The 18758-nt window shown below is 27.5% G+C and overlaps 2 protein-coding genes across 13 annotated transcripts in view; one reads left to right on the forward strand and one right to left on the reverse strand.

Moving 5' to 3' along the window:
• The window catches only part of LOC117171206 (KICSTOR complex protein SZT2-like), a 132777-nt gene extending 123884 nt beyond the window's left edge, over positions 1–8893 (forward strand). For both annotated transcript variants that reach the window (XM_033358289.1, XM_033358290.1), the window contains exons 24-25: positions 2112–3223; positions 8523–8893. In XM_033358289.1, coding sequence (XP_033214180.1) covers positions 2112–3223; positions 8523–8654 — 1244 coding nt within the window. In that variant the 3' untranslated portion in view covers positions 8655–8893. The remainder of the gene's footprint in view (positions 1–2111; positions 3224–8522) is intronic.
• Positions 8894–11868: 2975 nt separating this feature from the next.
• Positions 11869–18758, reverse strand: part of LOC117170522 (E3 ubiquitin-protein ligase HUWE1-like) — a 111986-nt gene continuing 105096 nt past the window's right edge. For all 11 annotated transcript variants that reach the window (XM_033357310.1, XM_033357309.1, XM_033357306.1 and 8 more), the window contains exons 25-26: positions 17492–17682; positions 11869–13072 (exon numbers count right to left, since the gene is read on the reverse strand). In XM_033357310.1, coding sequence (XP_033213201.1) covers positions 12970–13072; positions 17492–17682 — 294 coding nt within the window. In that variant the 3' untranslated portion in view covers positions 11869–12969. The remainder of the gene's footprint in view (positions 13073–17491; positions 17683–18758) is intronic.

The raw sequence follows: 18758 nt of genomic DNA on the forward strand, positions 1-18758 counted from the left end.
ACAAAAACGACGAATTGCTAAGAACATAGTTGAATCCTCCACAAAAATCTTCACCAAAAGGGATGAATTTTCTAGCAAGAGATCAATTTTGTAATCAAAAAGACGAATTTTCAACAAAGAAAGATTTTTCAGTCAATAAAGAAAAAAAAATTCATCCAAATTGTTGAATTTTAAGGTCAAATTGATTTTCTTTTAACAAAACAGTTTAATTTTCAACTAAATAGTTAAATTTTTTAATAAAAAAATAAATTTTCAAGTAAGAAGATTAATTTTCTACCAAAAAAGATGAATTCTCAATATAATACATAAATATTTAACCAAACAGTGGAATTCTCAATAAAGAAGTTTAAGTACCCACCAGAAAAGACGAACTTTCAACAAAATACATACATTTTTAACCAATTTGTTGAATTTTTAAACTAAAAATACAAATTTTCTATAAAAACGTCAAATGTTCATAAAAATAGCTATATTTTCATTTTGAAAAATGAATAAATTTTGAAAAAAAATATCAAAGCTGATTTTTTATAACAAAAAGATAGATTTTAAGTAAAAAAGACGAATTTTTAACGAAGAAAGATTTGTCAGTCAATAAAGAAAAAAATGTTCATCCAAAATGTTGAATTTTCAATCCAAAAAGACGAACTTTTCAATGAGACAATAGAAATTTCGACTAAATAGTTAAACTTTCAACTTGAACTATGTTAAAAATTCAACTATTTGGTTGAAAATTTATAATTATTGATTGAAAATGTATTTATTTTGTTGAAAATCCGCGTGCTCTGTCAAAAATTGGCCTTTTTTGTTAGAAAATTAATCTTCTTAGTTTAAAAATCATCCTTCTGCTTAACCAATAAAGTGTTTGAATATTTTTTTAATATTTATTTTTTTTAAGATTTATAGTTTTAGATAAAGATTCATCAGCCTTTTTTTTTGTTTTAAAGTTAATTTTTTAACTGAAAATATAAATTTTACATTTCTTTAAGATTTATCTTGCTTAGTTGAAAATTTTTGATTGAAATATAAACTATGACACTTTTTTTAGACATTTATCTTTTTAGGTTGAAAACTGAACTATTATGTTCAAAATTTAATTATTTTGTTGGAAATTCAAGTATTTTTTTAAAAAGTTAGCTTTTATAGAAGAAAAGCCTTTTTTGTTTTAAATAAATTAATCATTTTGAAATTTTTTTAATTTGTATCTGAAATACTGTTTTATTCCGTTTATAAAATATTCTAAGTTTAAAATATTTCAAGATTAAAATGCTAATATTTAATATTGATGATCAAGGGAAATGAAAAATTAGTAAAGGAAAAATCAGGGAATTTTGAAAATGAAGTTTTCGAACACCCTGCCTTATTCTATTGTGAATTCCTCAATATTAAAATTAAAATTATTGTAGTTTATAGTTTTTCAAGTACATTATTCAGGGTTGCTACAAGAGCTGGAAAAGTCATGGATTTAAAAATAATGACTGGAAAACCCGGAATTCATGGAATTTTGAAAAAATGACTGGAGCTTTTTTAATCGTCTCTATTTCAAAGTCTTCTTGATTTAGTATTTTTTAGTTTTTATGAATACTATTATTTTCCAATGTAATCCTAATCTTTACATATATATTTCGTTTATAATTGTTCTTAAAGTAATAACAAAACCAAAAAATATGGTTATGATTACAAAATACTTTTTTCACTTTGATGAAAATATGATTGAAAATTGTTTTGAATTCAATCAAACTTATGGATAAACCATTATCATTGCATCATAATTTCTTACAATTCAATTTAATTGGCTGAATTAACCCGGAAACGGTACACTGGTGCGAATTCGCACCCGATGTTTTTTCATTTTGTTGGCATTTACGCGAACACAGCTGCAGCGGATTATACCCAAATATATTAAATGTATATTTTAAACATGTGTGATATATGTAAGTTGTTTATTATATGTTCACTATATTAAATACTTAATATTAACATTGCAAACAAACCAATTCGCATCAGTGTACCGTTTACGTATACTCTGTTGGAGTGTACCGTTTGAGGGTTAAAAAAAACGCAGATCTGGAATTTAGAAACTTTTCCAAATTCCAAACCCCTCGATTTTTCAGGAGTGATAACTTTGAGCAACTTGGCAACACCAGCTCGTACACTCTACTCCTATCTCCTCTCCCATGAAAAAGCCTACGGAATGCAAGTCTTCAGCATGTCAGACGAGTCAGAAGAAGGCCAAGACTCGGAGTATGTCCTAGTGAAGCTACAAAGCACCCCTCTAGTCAGTTACTGCGACGCGCAGGATACAAAATACACCGACGACTTCGATGTGGCCCTAATAGTCTCCCGTCTCGACGAGTTTCCCCATTCCGAAAGCAACGAGATCACCTTGAAGTACTACCTCATGCTGACCAGCAAACGAGAACTCTACCCAAAACGAGACCTGGAAAACAACAAACTCGGCAAATTTCGAACCGTCTACAGTGTTGGGAAATCCCTCACCAACTCCCAAGTCGAGAGTCCTGCCGAATCCAGTCCAGCCTCGACTCTGCTCTCTTCCTCCAGGAAACATTCCAAATGCGAGTTCATCTCCAGCACCATCGACCTGCGAGAGGAAACTGCGGAGGCTCTGGATGCTGGCGCTAAAACGGAAGATGAAGTGGAAGAGAAGGAGGCGGAAGCTGATGAGGAAGATCTGGATAATCCCCTGGCACCAACGCCACCACCAGTACCCGATTGTCCACTCACACAGAGTATTCTTGATGCTTCCTCCTCGAATCTCCTCCAGATCCGGCAGGAATCGATCAATTATCTGGGTTATTATTCATCCCACGAACAACTGATGCAGCAGCTGATAATGTCTCAAGCCCAGGCGGCCAGGGAACACATTACCAGCATGATTGAACAAGGGGCTTTGCACTGCAGGACACATTTATTGTGGAACAAGCTACTGGAGAGCAAATCAACGATGTCCTTGGCAGAGTTCACGGAACTTCGATCTCTGTCTTGTGTGGAGCCTCTCTCGAGCCTGGACTCTAGGCTGGATCCACTTGTTAATCAACCGGTGACGTGGTATCAAGCCTTGGCGAAGGTTCTTCAGAATAAATACCAGGAGTATCACAAGCAGTTTAACACTCCTGATGGGAATGTCACGCATCATCTGATTCTTCATCCGAGTTATGTACAGGCCTTCATGATGCTGACGATCGACCTCCACACTTCACGAGGAGTGAGTATCGTGATTTAGGGTTTATTGAGGGGGTTTGATCATTCTGGATTGCAGTCTTCTTGAGTATTTTGAAATCTTTAGAAATATTTTGGAATCTGAAATTTCACAAAAATCTTCTGAAATATTTTGAAACCTTGCATTCTTTGAAATCTCTGTGAAATCTTTACGAAATATTTGAGATCATCTACAATATTTTGAAATCTTGGAATCTTTTAAATCTTCTAAAATATGTTAAAAGCTTGGTAACTTTGAAATCTTCTAATATATTTTAAAAGATTGGTACCTTTGAAATCTTTTGAAATATTTTTAAATCATGGAATCTTTGAAATGCTCTGAAATATTTTAGAGGCTTGGAGACTTTAAAATATTTTGAAATATTATGGAATCTTTGAAAAATAACTTTGAAGTCTTCTTGAGCATTTTGGAATCTGAAATTTTTTAAAAATCTTCTTAAAAATTTAGAAACCTTGGAATCTTTGAAATCTCTGTGAAATCTTTACGAAATATTTGAGATCATCTGCAATTTTATGAAATCTTTACAATCTTACAAAATTCTTAAGTATTTTAAAATCTTAAATTTTTGTGAAATCTTCTGTGCAATTTTGAAATCTTTAAATTTTTCTCAAATATGTTGGCATCTTGTAATACTTGACCTTCTCAAGTATTTTGAAATCTTGTAGTTTTTGAAAGCTTCTGAAATTTTGTGGAATTCATCTGAAATATTTTTAAATTATTGAAATCTTTTGAAATATTTTAAAATCATTGAATCTTTGAAATGCTTCGAAATATTTTAGAGGCTTGAAAACTTTGAAATATTTTGAAATGTAGTAGAATCTTGGAAAAATATTTCTGAGGTCTTTTTGAGTGTTTTGAAATCTTCAGAAATAATTTGGAATCTGAATTTTTTTTTTAAATATCCTGAAATATTTAGAAACCTTGGAATGTTTGAAATCTGTGAAATCTTTACAAAATATTTGAGATTATCTGCAATATTTTGAAATCTTTAAATTCTTTCGAAAATCTTCTCAAGTATTTTCAAATCTTGGAGTTTTTGAAAGTTTTAAAAATTTTTGTGAAATCTTCTGTGCTATTTTAAAATCTTGGAAATCTGCTGAAATATTTTGTAATTTTAAAACATTACTGAAATATTTAGAAACCTTGGAATCTTTGAAATCTCTGTGAAATCTTTACAAAATATTTGAGATCATCTACAATATTTTGAAATCTTTGAACTCTTTAATATCTTTCTGAAATCGTATCAAGTATTTTGAAATTTTTGTAAGCGTTTGAAATTGTTGTGAATTCTTCTGAAATAGTTTTAATTCATGGAAATCTTCTGAAATATTTTGAAATCATGGAATCTTTGAAATGCTCTGAAATATTTCAGAGGCTTGGAAACTTTGAAATATTATAGAATGTTTGAAAAATATGTCTGAAGTCTTCTGGAATATTTTGAAATCTTGGAATTTTAGAAATCTGCTGAAATATTTTGTAACATTAAAACCTTACTGAAATATTTTGAAACCTTGGAATCTTTGAAATCTCTGTGAAATCTTTACGAAATATTTGAGATCATCTACAATATTTTGAAATCTTGGAATCTTTTAAATCTTCTAAAATATGTTAAAAGCTTGGTAACTTTGAAATCTTCTAATATATTTTAAAAGATTGGTACCTTTGAAATCTTTTGAAATATTTTTAAATCATGGAATCTTTGAAATGCTCTGAAATAGTTTAGAGGCTTGGAGACTTTAAAATATTTTGAAATATTATAGAATCTTTGAAAAATGATTTTGAAGTCTTCTTGAGTATTTTGGAATCTAAAATTTTTCAGAAATCTTCTGAAATATTTAGAAACCTTGGAATCTTTGAAGTCTCTGTGAAATCTTTACGAAATATTTGGGATCATCTGCAATATTATTAAATCTTTACAATCTTTCGAAATTCTTCTCAAGTATTTTAAAATCTTAAATTTTTGTGAAATCTTCTGAAATATTTTGGAATCTTTGAAATTTGTGTAAAATATTCTAAAATATTTTGGTATTTTTGACATTTTTCTAAAATCTTCTAAAAAATTCAAAAATCTTGGTGTCATTTTAATTTGAAATATTTTAGAATCTTTGAAATTTGTATAAAATATTCTGAAATATTTTCTGAAATCTTGAAATCGGATAAATCTTCTAAAATATACAAAAAATGTTGGAATCTTTTTGAAGTCTTGGAGAAACCTTCTGAAATATTTTTCAATTTTTCAATCTTTCTGAAATATTTGAAGCCTTCTAAAAGCTTACATTTTTTTAATCTTCTGAAAAATTTTAAAAACTTGGAATATTTTTGACATTTCTTGAAATTCTGTGATATATTTTCAAATGTTTTGAAATCTTGGAATCTTTGAAACCTTCTGAAATATTTTGAAATCTTGTGAAATATTTTGAAATCTGAAAATATTTTTAAAGTTTGGAATCTTTAAAATTTTCCGAAATATTTTGAAATCCTGGAATCTTTGAAATCTTCTGAAATATTTTAGAAGCTTGGAATCTTTGAAATATTTCGGAATCTTCTAAATCCTTGTGAAGTCTTTAAAACCGCCTAAAATATTTTGAGAACTTAAATCTTGGAATGTTTGAAATCTTCCTTGAATCTTCTCAAATATTTTTAAATCTTGGATGCTTTGTACCCTTCTGAAATATTTTGAAATCTTTGAAATTTGTGTAGAAACTTCTGAAATATTTTGAAATCTTGTAACCTTCGAAATATTTTGGAATCTTTGAAATCTTCTAAAATATTTTAAAAGCATGGAATCTTTGTAATCTTAGAATGTTTGAAATCTTCCATAAATCTTCTTAAATATTTTGAAATCTTGGAAGCTTTAAACCCTTCTGAAACATTTTGAAAACTTCGAAATTTGTGTCGAATTTTCTGAAATGTTTTGGTATCTTTGAATGTTGTAAATATATTAAAATCTTGAAACCAAGAGTCTGTGAAATTTTATCAAATATTTTGAAATCTTGTAATCTTCGAAATATTTTGGAATGTTTGAAATCTTCCATAAATCTTTTCAAGTATTTTTAAGTCTTGAAATTTTTTAAATCTTCTGATATATTTTGGAATCTTTGAAATTTGTGTAAAATATTCTTAAATATTTTCGTATTTTTGACATTTTTCTAAAATCTCCTAAAAAATTTTTAAATCTTGGTATATTTTAAATATTTTCGGAATCTTTGAAATTTGTGTAAAATAATATTAATTCTTGGAATCTTTGAAACCTTCTAAAATATTTTGAAAAATTATGAAATATTTTTAAATCTGAAAATATTTGAAATCTTCTAAAAGCTTGGAATCTTAAAAATCTTCCGAAATCCTGGAATCTTTGAAATATTCTGAAATATTTTAGAACCTTGGAATCTTTGTAATATTTTGGAATTTTCTAAATCCTTGTGAAATCTTTAAAACCGCCTGAAATATTTTGAGAACCTGAAATCTTGGAAATCTTCCTTGAATCTTCTCAAACATTTTGAAATCTTTGAAATTTGTGTAGAATCTTCTGAAATATTTTGGTATCTTTGAATGTGGTGAAATATTCTAAAATCTTGAAACCGGGGAAGTCTGTGAAATTTTCTCATGATATTTGGAAATCTTATACTTTTTAGAAATATTTTGGAATTTTTTAAATCTTCTGAAATATTTTGTATGCTTGGAAACTTTGACATTTTTCTAAAATATTTTGGCACCTTTGATATTTTTTGACATCTGCTGAAATATTTGTTATATCTTCTAAAATATTTAAAAATCTTGAAATCTTTTGAAATTTTTCTGAAATATTTTAATAAATTGAAACTTTGTAAAATATTGTGTACTCTTACAATCTTTAAAACCTTTTAATTTCTTATGAAATCTTTCTGAATTCTTCTGAAATATTAAGAAATCTTGGAATCTGAAATCTTCTGAAATATTTTGAAAACTTTAAATCTTAAAAATCATTCTGTAATCTTCTCAAATATTGAAAAAAATTGGAATCTGAAATCTTCTAAAATATTTTGGATTCTTACAAATTTTTTCTGAAATCTTCTCAACTATTTTGATATCTTCTTAAATATTTACAAATCCTTGTGAAATCTTCTAAAATATTTGGAAATACTTGCTACCTTCTGAAATATTCTGAAACCTAGAAAACTTTTATATCTTCTGAAATATTTTAAAATCTTTGAAATCTTCTGAAGCATTTGAATTTCTGAAACCTTCAGAAATATTTTGAGTACTTGGAATCTTTGAAATATTCTGAAATATTTTGCAGCTTAGAATATTTGAGATCTTTGAATCGGAGAAGTTTTGTGGAATCTTCTAAAAGAGTTTAAAACCTTTGACTCTTTTTGAAATCTTCAAGAAATGTGCTGAAATATTTTGAATTTTTAGAAGCTTTCTGAAATATTTGAAACCTGAAATATTTTAAGAACTTGAAAATCTTGTAAAATATTTGCAACTTTTGAAATTTTTTAAAAGATTTTTAAAGCTTGGAATATTTTTGTTATTCATCGAAATATTTCGAAATCCTTGTGATATCTTGCAAACGGGGAAATCTAGTAAAATATTTTTAAATCTCGGGGATATATGAAATCTTTGAAACCCTATGAAATATTTTTAGATCTTGAAATCTTTCTCAATTTTTTTTTTTGAAAACTTAAAATCCTGAAAATCTTTCTATAAGCTTCTAAAATATTCAAAAATCGTGGTATCTTTGCAGTCTTCTGACATTTTTTAATCATAAATATTTTGAAATCTTCTGAAATATTTATGTATCTTTAATTTTTTTCTGAAATCTTCAAATATTTTGAAAACTTTATGAAATCTTCTGAGACCTTGGAATCTTTGAAACCTTCTGAAATATTTTTTAAGTTTGAAATCTTTTATATCTTTCGAAATATTTTTGAATCTTCTGAAATATTGAAATCTTTGTGAAACTATTCAAACTTTATGAAATATATTTTGTACTTTTTACTTTTTTAAATCTTTCTGAAATCTTCTCAAATATTTGGAAATTTTGGCACCTTCGAAATCTGCTGAAACCCTAAAATATTTTGAGAACTTAGAATCTTTGAAAACTTCTGAAATATTTAAAAGCTAAGCATATCTGAAATCTCTCGTGAAATCATCTGAAATTTTGAATAATCTTCCAAAATATTTTGGAATCTTTGAAAATCTTGTGATCTCATGCACACACCATAGTCGAGTGGTCAACGCATCGGAATTTATTAACTTATAAGCGATCTTTCGAGGGGATTAATTGATCTTTACTTTTCAGGAACTCTGCGCAGTTTATCGCAAGTCGGTCGAAAATGCAAGTTCCCCTTTCAGTGTGGGCGATGTTTACAATCTGGTCGAAGGATTCGTGAACGCTTGCTGCTTCCATTTGTGGATGGGACTGTATAATTAATTAATCCTAGAAAAGTGGGACGATGGTACCTGAAGTGTCTTTGAGATGCTGAAATTTGATTAAAAGTTTTAAGCCTGTCTTAAAAATCCCCAAGGAAGGATTTATTGAAATGTACTTCTTTTGGCCTATATAGGCTCATTGTAAAATTATTTCTAACATGTGATCCACGCACTCGTTACCGTTTTATAACATTGTATGTAATATTTCTGTAAATAAAATAAATATATTTTCTTGTTAAATCTTTCTTTTAATCGACATGTGATTTTAAATATATTTGAAAATTAGGAAAATTTACAGATCCGGCAACTTTTTCGTTTAGAAATGTCAATATTTTATAAAAAAAATATAATTTTTTCAAATTCGCCCATTTGCAATAAATATTATTGAAGCGCCCAGTAAATTTGAAATAAAAGTGAATTTGAAGTAGTTTTGAAATCTTCCGAAACATTTTGGTATCCTTGACATTTTTGTAAAATCTTTTGAAATATTTGAAAATCTTGATATTTTTTTTAATCTTCTGAAATATTTTGGCATCGTTGGTACTTTGTAAATCCTTCTGAAATCTTCTAAATTATTTCAAAATCTTGGAATCTTCGAGAAATCTGCTTACATTTTTTGAATATTTGAAATCTCTCTGAAATATTTGAAACTTTAAGAAATATTTTGAGAACTTGAAATCTTGTAAAATATTTTGAACTCGTGGAATTTTTGAAGTCTTCTGAAATATCTTGAAGGTTTGAAATTTTTTGTTCTATAAACTTTGAAATTTTCGGAAATATTTTAAAAATTTGGAATTTTGTTGAGGATTCTTGAAATATTTTGGATCTTTGAAATCCTCGTGAAATCTTCGAATCGGGAAATCTTCTCAAATATTTTGAAATCTTGGAGTTTTTTTTAATTTGCTGTAATATTTTTAATTCTGGAAATCTTCTGAAATATTCAAATCTTTTTATTTTTTATGGAATCCTTGAAATCTCAAATGTTTTTAAATCTGACAATTTTGGCGCAATCTGCTGAAATACTTTCAAATTTTTTAATCTTTGAAACTTGATATATTTTGAAATCTTCTAAAATGTTTTTAAATATTCCAATCTTAAATTCTTACGAAATATTCTGAGAACTTTGAATCTTCTAAAATATTTAAAAATATTTAAAATCTTTTAAAATCTCTATACGAAATTTTTCAAATCTTGTCAAGTATTTTGGAATCTGAAATCTTTGAATCGATAAAGTCTTTGTGATATCTTAGAAATCTTCTCAAATGTTCTGAAATCTGCTGAAAAATTTTGAAAATCTTCTGAAATATGTTTAGAACTTGAAATTTTTAATCTTGGAAACATGGAAAAATATTTTAAAATATTGCAATCTTAATTTCTTATGAAATCTTTTGAGAACTTTGAATCTTCTAAAATATTTAAAAATCATGAAAATCTTTGAAGTCTTCTAAAATATGTTGAAATCTCTATGAACTCTTTGAAGTCTTTTGAAATATTTTAGAATCATTGCGATCTTAAAAACCTTCTGAAATATTTTTAGAATTTAGAACCTTTCTGAACTCTTCTCAAATATTTTGAAATTTTGGAATCTTTGAAATCTCTAAGAAATCTTTTAAGTCTTATGAAATATTTTGGAATCTTTAAAATCTTTGAATCGGGGAAGTGTATGTGAAATCTTAGACATCTTCTCAAATATTTTGAAATCTTAGAATCTTTTAAACCTTCTGAAATATTTTTAGAACTTAAAATCTTTTTGAATTCTCAAATATTTTGAAACTTTAGAATCTTTGATATTGTCTAAAATAATTTTAAATCTTGGAATTAGTGAAAACTTATACAATATTTTTAAATCTTAGCATCTTTTACGATTCCAAAATTTCAAAATATTTCAATCTTTGATATTTTCTAAAATATTTTCAAATCTTAGAATCTTTTGAAATATTTAAAAATCATGGAATTTTTTTAATATTCTAAACTTTTTTAAATGTCTATGAAATCTTTTAAGTCTTCTGAAATATTTTGGAATCTTCGAAATCTTTGAAACCTTCTGAAATATTAGTAGAATTTGAAATCTTTCTGAATTCTTTTCAAATATTTTGAAATCTTTGATATTTTCTCAAATATTTTTAAATCTTAGAATCTTTGAAACCTTCTGAAATATTTGGAGAACTTGGAATCTTCTGAACTATTTAAAAATCATGGAATCATTGAAATCTTCTACAAAATGTTTGAAATATTTACGAAATGTTTTTAAGTCTTCTGAAATATTTTTAGAACTTTAAAATGATTTGAAATCTTTGAAATCTAATAAAACCTTTTGAAATCTTGGAATTATTGAAAACTTATAAAATATTTTTAAATCTTAGAATCTTTGAAACCTTCTAAAATATTTTGAAATTTTCTGAAATATTTGGACAACTTGGAATCTTCTGAAATATTTATCTTTGAAATATTCTAAAAAATGTTTAAAACATTTAAGGCATATTTTAAGTCTTCTGATATTTTCTAAAATAATTTTAAACCTTGGAATTATTGAAAACTTATAACATATTTTGAAATCTTAGAATCTTTGAAACCTTCGGAAATATTTTGAAATCTTGAAAATCTTCTGAAATATTTAAAAATCATGGAATCTTTGAAATCATCTAAAAATATTTTAATCAGGAATTCTTTGTAAAATTTTCTCAAATATTTTAAAATCTTGGAATATTTGAGAACCTCTGAAATATTTTGTAAACTTGAAATCTTTCTGCAATCTTCTAAAATATTTAAAAATCGTGTAGTCTTTGAAATATTTCTGTAAATAAAATACACTTTCTTGTTTAATTTTTTTTTTAACCGACATGTAAATTTAAATATATTTGCAAATTACCTTTACCAAATTTTCAGATTCGGCAACTTTCCAATTTGGAAAAGTCAAAGTTTTATAAAGAAACATAATATTTTTCTAAATTCGCTCTTCTGCCAAAAATATTAATGAAGCGCCCAGTGAATTTGAAGTAAAAAAGAATTTGAAAGCAACTCAATTGAACAAAAAAAAAAAAAGAAATATAATTGAATGAAAGGCATGTGTAATAAATGGACGCACTGAATTTATAAGAAATACAACATTTAGTTTATTTGAGCGCGCCTCCTAAGCAATAATTCCCTAACAATTTAGAAAGGAGTCTGATATAGCATATAATGCCATTAATGCATGTACACTGTTCTACGTGTTCGTAAATGTCGGTTCAACTGTAAACTTTATTTCGTTAGATCTCAAGAAAAAAATTACACTTCTTTTAACATCACATTTTGAATTATTAATATTAAAATGATATCAAGTTAAGATTATCTCTATTAATTAAAAATTAGTTAGAATTATTAATACTAATAGTGTACAACCATACATTACTCTCCGGGAGGGGATAGGCGGGGGGCAGGGCACAAGGGGAGGGGACAAGTTAGCGTGTACATTGCAAATCTTTTCTTTTTCCTTCTTTTTTTTTTAAACTAAACTCTTTTTTTCTTCTTCTTTCGATTAGGCTCATTTTCCTTCGAATATATCATCATCGCCTTTCTCTCCCTCCCTTTCACACAACAAAAACACATTCAGACTCCTCACAACAAAAAAATTCCTGCCAAGAAAGCAATGGAACCCCACTTTCATCACCATCATTTTGTTTCTCACACATCAGTATTTCTAGGAAATCGCGTTACGACGTATCACCGATTCGACTTAAAGTGCAGTATATTACAACTTTCGCCCTAATTACCCCTTAAATCGTCCTAGGACGCCTATCTAGTTATTATTACATACGAAACGTGTCGTGTTTTTTCCTCCTCCTCCTCCTGTTTCATTACAAATTACTACTGTACTTATTGATTCCTCCTCATCCTCCTTTCTTTTCCTCCTCCTCCTCCTCCTCCTCCTCCTCTTCCACACTGCTGGGAATTATCGTTAAGCTCGAAGAATCTCTCTCTCTCTCTTTCAAGATCTTTCACAACAAAATAAACTCTTAACTCGAGCAGCATCGAATGTTATCATTATCAACATCTTCATCAGTAATTACACCACAATTGTATATACATATGAGTGTGCACTGTGTGTATACATAATACATGTATATATTCGATTTCAGTAGGGAGCGAATACCAAGCATATATATGCAAATTTCATTTTACCTTTCAAGTACACTGCGCACACAAGCGAACTGACACCGACCATCGAATATATCCATCAATTTTTATTATTTCGCAGCACTGCGACCACGACGACGAGGAGGCGAGAACGCTACCCAACGATATTATTATTATTAGTTCTTTTCTGGGGTTTTTTTTTACGCGAATCCGAATCCCTCGCTACATTCGTGAATCGCCTTCAGGAGGTTACTTCGCAGCTTGTCGTATGTTTCGTACACGGGGAGATCCAGCTGATTGAAACTGAAACAAAAACATTTTTATTCAGGCGTTTCGTTTCTTTTTTGAAAATTTAGCGACATGCAGCAGACTTTTCACAGCTTAAAATCGGGGAGAACCGGGAGAAAACCGGGATAAAGTCAGAAATGAAATATTACCAGGGTGGCCATTTTTTTTTTTTAAATTATTGTCTCCCGGTGAATATTCGTTATTTCTCCCGGTTTATAAAAAAATTAACTTTCTTTGCAAAATCCACGATTTTTTCACATATATTATGAATTGCGCATGTCGATAAATGTCAGCAAATCTTTTTGCAAGAAATTAATTGATTTGTAAATCAAACAAAAAGAAGGATAATGACATTGTTGTGTCTAATAAAGGAAAGTACAGATAAGCGTTTTAATGCACACTAGCAGCAAATGCACAGACGCAAATCGCGCGTTCCTGTCTCTGAATCTCTATTTACTAACGTGAAAAAAATATACAAATTTGAAAATTCATTATTAAACTAATTTTTTCATATAAGGTTTTACATAATTTTGAAATAATAGTTAATAATGAATAATTTCGAATTGCAAGCTCTTGAAGTTAAAAAAAATATATACCAACGATTTTGGACAATTCAAATAGAAAAGGGAATTGAATTGTATAATTTCTAAGTCGAAGCGCTAAAAATTAAAGAAACTTAAAAATATGACAATGTAAAAACATTAAAAATTGTATATTTAAGATTCAAATTTTGGAAATTGGATAGTTTAAAATTAAGAGTATTTGAAATTGTATTCTTTATAATTAAAAGCGTTCAAAATAAACAATTAGAAATTGAAGACTTTTAGATTTGAATAATTTGTATTCAAAGTGATTAAAATTTGACAATTTAATATTGAAAACTAAATTGAATCTTTCAAATGCCAAGCTTCTGATATTCTAGAATTTTAAATGATCATGACATAATATATAGTAATTTTCAATGGGAAACATTAAAAGTAAAAAAAAGTATACTCTCAAATGTTGAAACTTAAATGAATGAGAACTTCATTTAAAACTGAACAAAATTTTAGTCAAAAAAAATTGTGTTATCAAAACTTTTTTATAATCAAACACTTAAAAATTTCAATTATTGTAAGTAAATTAAAATCGCTTAAAAAATAATAATTTTCAAATTGCTATTAATATTTTCCAAATTTAATCAATTTAATTTCAATCGAAAATTAAAAACTTAAAAACGAAAAAATTAAAAATAGATTAATTTTCATCGTTTTTTATTTTAAAGTCAATTTTTTATTTTAAATCTTCCTTTAGAATTATCACAAAAATTGCTTTATATTTACATTCAAAATAATTAAATTCAAAACTGTCTATCAAGGTCTTTAATATAAAATCTCAAAATATTTAATAGTGAAATGGTCCTACAATTTTGAATATTTGAATTTGATACAACAATATATTGAAATTAAAAATTCCAAACTTCCACAAATCAATCTTAAAATATATTATTAATGAGTATCATATGCAGTATCAAGTGACATTTAAAAGGACTGGATAGGTTTTTTTACTAAAAGATGTAATTTTTTCAAATCAAAAGTCATTGTTACTTTCACCATTACTAATTGCAGAATTTTAAATAATGCGAGAAATATTGTAAGCCTTTAAAGTTTAATTATTCTAAAGCCTTTAAAAATTATATAATTTCTAGTTGCGAACTTTCAAGAATTACAAAATGCGCAAATTATGAAATACGAGAAATCTCCAGGTGTGATATTTATTATGTAATTCGTCCGTTTTTTAAGTTTTGAAAGTTTCCAATCAGAAATCATATGATTTTCAAAGTGTTTAAAACAATTAAACTTTCGAGCAGGGTCTCCAGCGATTCTTAGGATTGAAATTCAAGGTCTTTTCCAGGTTTTTTAGGTCAACAAGTCAAGTTTTTCCAGGTCTACTTTTTTTTATATCAAATAATGAAATAACCGTTTGTTATGGATCTAAAAAATGAGCCATTTCATTGGAAATTTTTGTGCATTCGTTGAAATCTCTTGAAGTAGGTTAAAATCTTTTCAATTTTTTTTTACAATATTTGAATTATTTTGGAAATTTTTCATATTTGTTTGCAATCATTGAAATACTTAAAAATGTTTCAAATCTTCGAAATGTTTTAAAATGTTTAAATCTGGTAACTCTTTTATTCTTTTGAAAACTGTGAGATATTTTTATGAAATCTTTAAAATAATTGTGAAATCTTTTGTATTCATTAGAAAGGATTAAAATATTTTTAATCTGTATAAAACCTTTTTAAAATCTTTGGAAATGCCCGAAATATTTGAAATCCTTGCAATCTTTATGAAATGTTCGAAATCTTTGGGAAATTTTTGCGAAATTTTTTTCTTAAATATTTGTGAAATCTTTTATTATTCGTTGAATCTTTTCAAAGCTTCTAAAATGTTTTGAAACCTTTTTGAGATCCTTTCAAATCTCCTTTAAAATATTATTGTAATATTTCTTAAACCTTTAACATTCATTTGAAATTAGTAAAGTATTTTAAATCCGTGTAAAACCCTTTGAAATCTTTGAGAAATCTTTGAAATTTGGTGTACACGCCTTTTTAAAATTTTTGGAAATCCTTGCAATTTTTATGAAATGTTCTAAAAATCTTTGAGAAATTGTTGTGAAATCTTTGAAATCATTGTCAAATCTTTTGAAATATGTATTTATGAAATTTTTCTTAAATCATTGTTTGTGGAATCTTTTTTATCCGTTGAAATCATTTAAATTTTTGAATTTTTTTCAAGATTCAAAAACAACACGACAAGATAAATTTCCATAGAAAAAAGATAATTTTCAACAAAATAGCTGAATTTTGAAACAAAAAAAAGTCATTTTCAAACCAAAAGTTGTATTTAGAACCACCAAACAGTTGCAGTTTGAAGCAAAAGAAAACGAATTTTTAACAAAAAGTTGAATTTTTAAATAAAAAGTTGAATTTTCAAACAAATGGTCAAATTTTGAACCCCGAAAGATTAAACTTCCACCAAGAAGTAAAATTTTCTAGACAAAAACGCGATTTAAAAAAAATACAGATAAATTTTTAACAAAAATTTTTTTTTCAACCAAGTAATCATTTTTCTACAAAAAAAGACGAATTTTCAAAAAAAAAACTCAAAAAGAAAAATTTATATTTAGGACATAGATTGCATTTTTAGGCGTTTCCTTTAACTTCAGAAAGTTTTATCTGCCATTTTCAATTCAAAATTGCTCGCTTTTAGATGAATTTATCTATTTTTTATTACAAATTTTAATCTTTTCTGGTTCAAATATCTACTATTATATTTTGTTTGAGAATTCAACTTTTTTGGTTGAAAATTTGAACTAGTTAGTTGAAAGTCATTCTTTTTTTATGGAAAAACCTATCACAAAAATAGAACTTTTCAGCTTAAAAAATATATTTTTAGCAAATAAAAAAAAAATTTGTTAACAACAAATTTTTTTTACAAAGTACATCATCTTTCATTAAAACACATGAATTCTGAACTAAAAAAGGTAAATTCTCAACGAAAAATGTAATAGTTAATATTTAAACCAAAAAAATTTCAATTTGAAATAAAAAACAGTTTAATTCGACCATTAACAAAGAATTTTAAACAAAATTAAATAATTTTCAGGCCCAAAACACGAATTTTTCAGAAGTCAGTTGAATTTTCAAATAAAAAGTTTATTTAATCCAGAAAGATAAATTTTCAAATAAAAAAAGGAGACTTTTTTACCAATAAATATTAATTTTCAAACAAAAAGGACGAATTTTCAACACATCAGTTGAATTTTCGACAAATCATATCAATTTTTAACTAAACAGTTAAATTTTCATCAAAATAGTAGAATTTTGAACCAAATGGATAAATTTTTAACTTACAGAGATATATTTTTAACCAAATAACTGAATTTTTTAACAAAAAAGATTGAACTTTAATCGAAAACCAATCAGTTGAATTTTCGAGCAAAAAAAGTGCATTTTTCAAAAATAAAGTCAAATTTTTAACCAAGAAGGTTGAATTTTCGAAAAAGAAGAGTTAATTTTCAATCAAGAAAGAAATAACTTTCAGCCAAGAAAAAAGAGAAAAGGGGGAAGTTTTTGAAAGCAGTTGAAAAAAGAGGAATACTTTTAAAACAGGGAAAGTGTCAGGTCTCCATTATTATACATCAAATCAAATTCAAACAATAATTTTGATTAAACAAAAAAAAAAAACAAATAAATTTGTAAGAAAATAGTTACTTTGTCAACAAAGGAGATTAAATTTCAACGAAAATAATGAATTGTCAACCGAAATCCGCTGCAGCTGTGTTTGTGCAAATGCCAACAAAATAAAAAAACTTCGGGTGCGAATTCGCACCAGTGTACCATTGAGGGTTAATATGTAGTTCGGTTAGTGGAAACCATAAATTTGAAATTACCAGGTGTGAGCCGATGGCAATCTGTCGGTTGAACGATCATCTCGGTGGATTTGGAACTTTTGAACGCCGTTCATGCCCTCTAGTGCACCGAAGCCTTGGAGAGGAACCTTGGACGTGCCCGTAACGAATTGCAAGAATTTCGCTCTGTCCGCTTGATCGAATCCTCGCAATGCACGCCAGAACCACTGGATCTGTAATAAAGAACCAAATTTAAATTAAATATACATTAGATAGCACAGCTTAAAAAACAAAACAAAAAAACTCAACAAAAAGCAAATATAATCATTTTTTCAAGAAAAAATGGGAATGTATAGATTAAACATTTATTTTTGCATGTAAAAAAAAATACTTTTTAAATAAATTTGTTTTTAAATAATGCTAAATTATTTTTCAACATTTCTGCCATTACCTAATTTATTATGTTCAATTTAACATACTTAAGCCATTGGAAATCCATTAACAAAGATATAAAAAAATCGAGAACAAATTTTTATATATTTTAAGAGGGCTGTGTACATGGGCTTTTGAAGACATGTCGTCTAGGTGTAATTTCTCCGAAAGTATTAGGAAAAATATGACTTATGTGGTATTTCTCGATTAGGAAAATAACGAGCAATGTCTATGTTTAATCAAAAGTGAAATAATGTTTATTACATTAAAAATATGATTGGTCAAAGTTACCCTACTTTTGATGGCCAATTTCTCGGCTTGTAATGATTATTTCGAAAATTGTATATAAACATGAACGTAGATAAAGTCTTGCTGAAAAGATTAACATTTATGAAAGAATTATTGCTGTTAAATAAACACTAAAAAACAAGCTTAAACGAAAAGCATTTTTGGGTTAAATTTAAGGCAGGGCCCATAATAGACCGTGGGCTGACAACGTAAATGGGAGCGTGATACGGATAAGGCCAATTTTCACATGAGATGTTCGTCTGATGATGAGGAACGTAAAAATGGGTGCTTGGCAGGTGTGAGTGGATGCGTTCACCTGTGGCTACCTGTCAAAGGTGCGAATTTTTGGCAGTTAACTTACGTGACTCGAATAAGGTTGAAAATTGGTGTACATGTAGGGGCTGACATTAGAAATAGCACCTGCGCATTGCCGGGCACTTACCTGGATGTAAAAGTGTTGCCAGGCGGCTTCGAAGTCGCCGGAAAATCAGGTGAAATTTCTTGAAATTGATTTTACAGGAAAAAGTTTGAAACAAAAGTTGGTCCACTCCCGGAGATGCATATTTTCATTGGTATATAATTTTTTGAT

This window comes from Belonocnema kinseyi, chromosome 4 (assembly GCF_010883055.1).
Source record: "Belonocnema kinseyi isolate 2016_QV_RU_SX_M_011 chromosome 4, B_treatae_v1, whole genome shotgun sequence".
NCBI lineage: Eukaryota > Metazoa > Arthropoda > Insecta > Hymenoptera > Cynipidae > Belonocnema > Belonocnema kinseyi.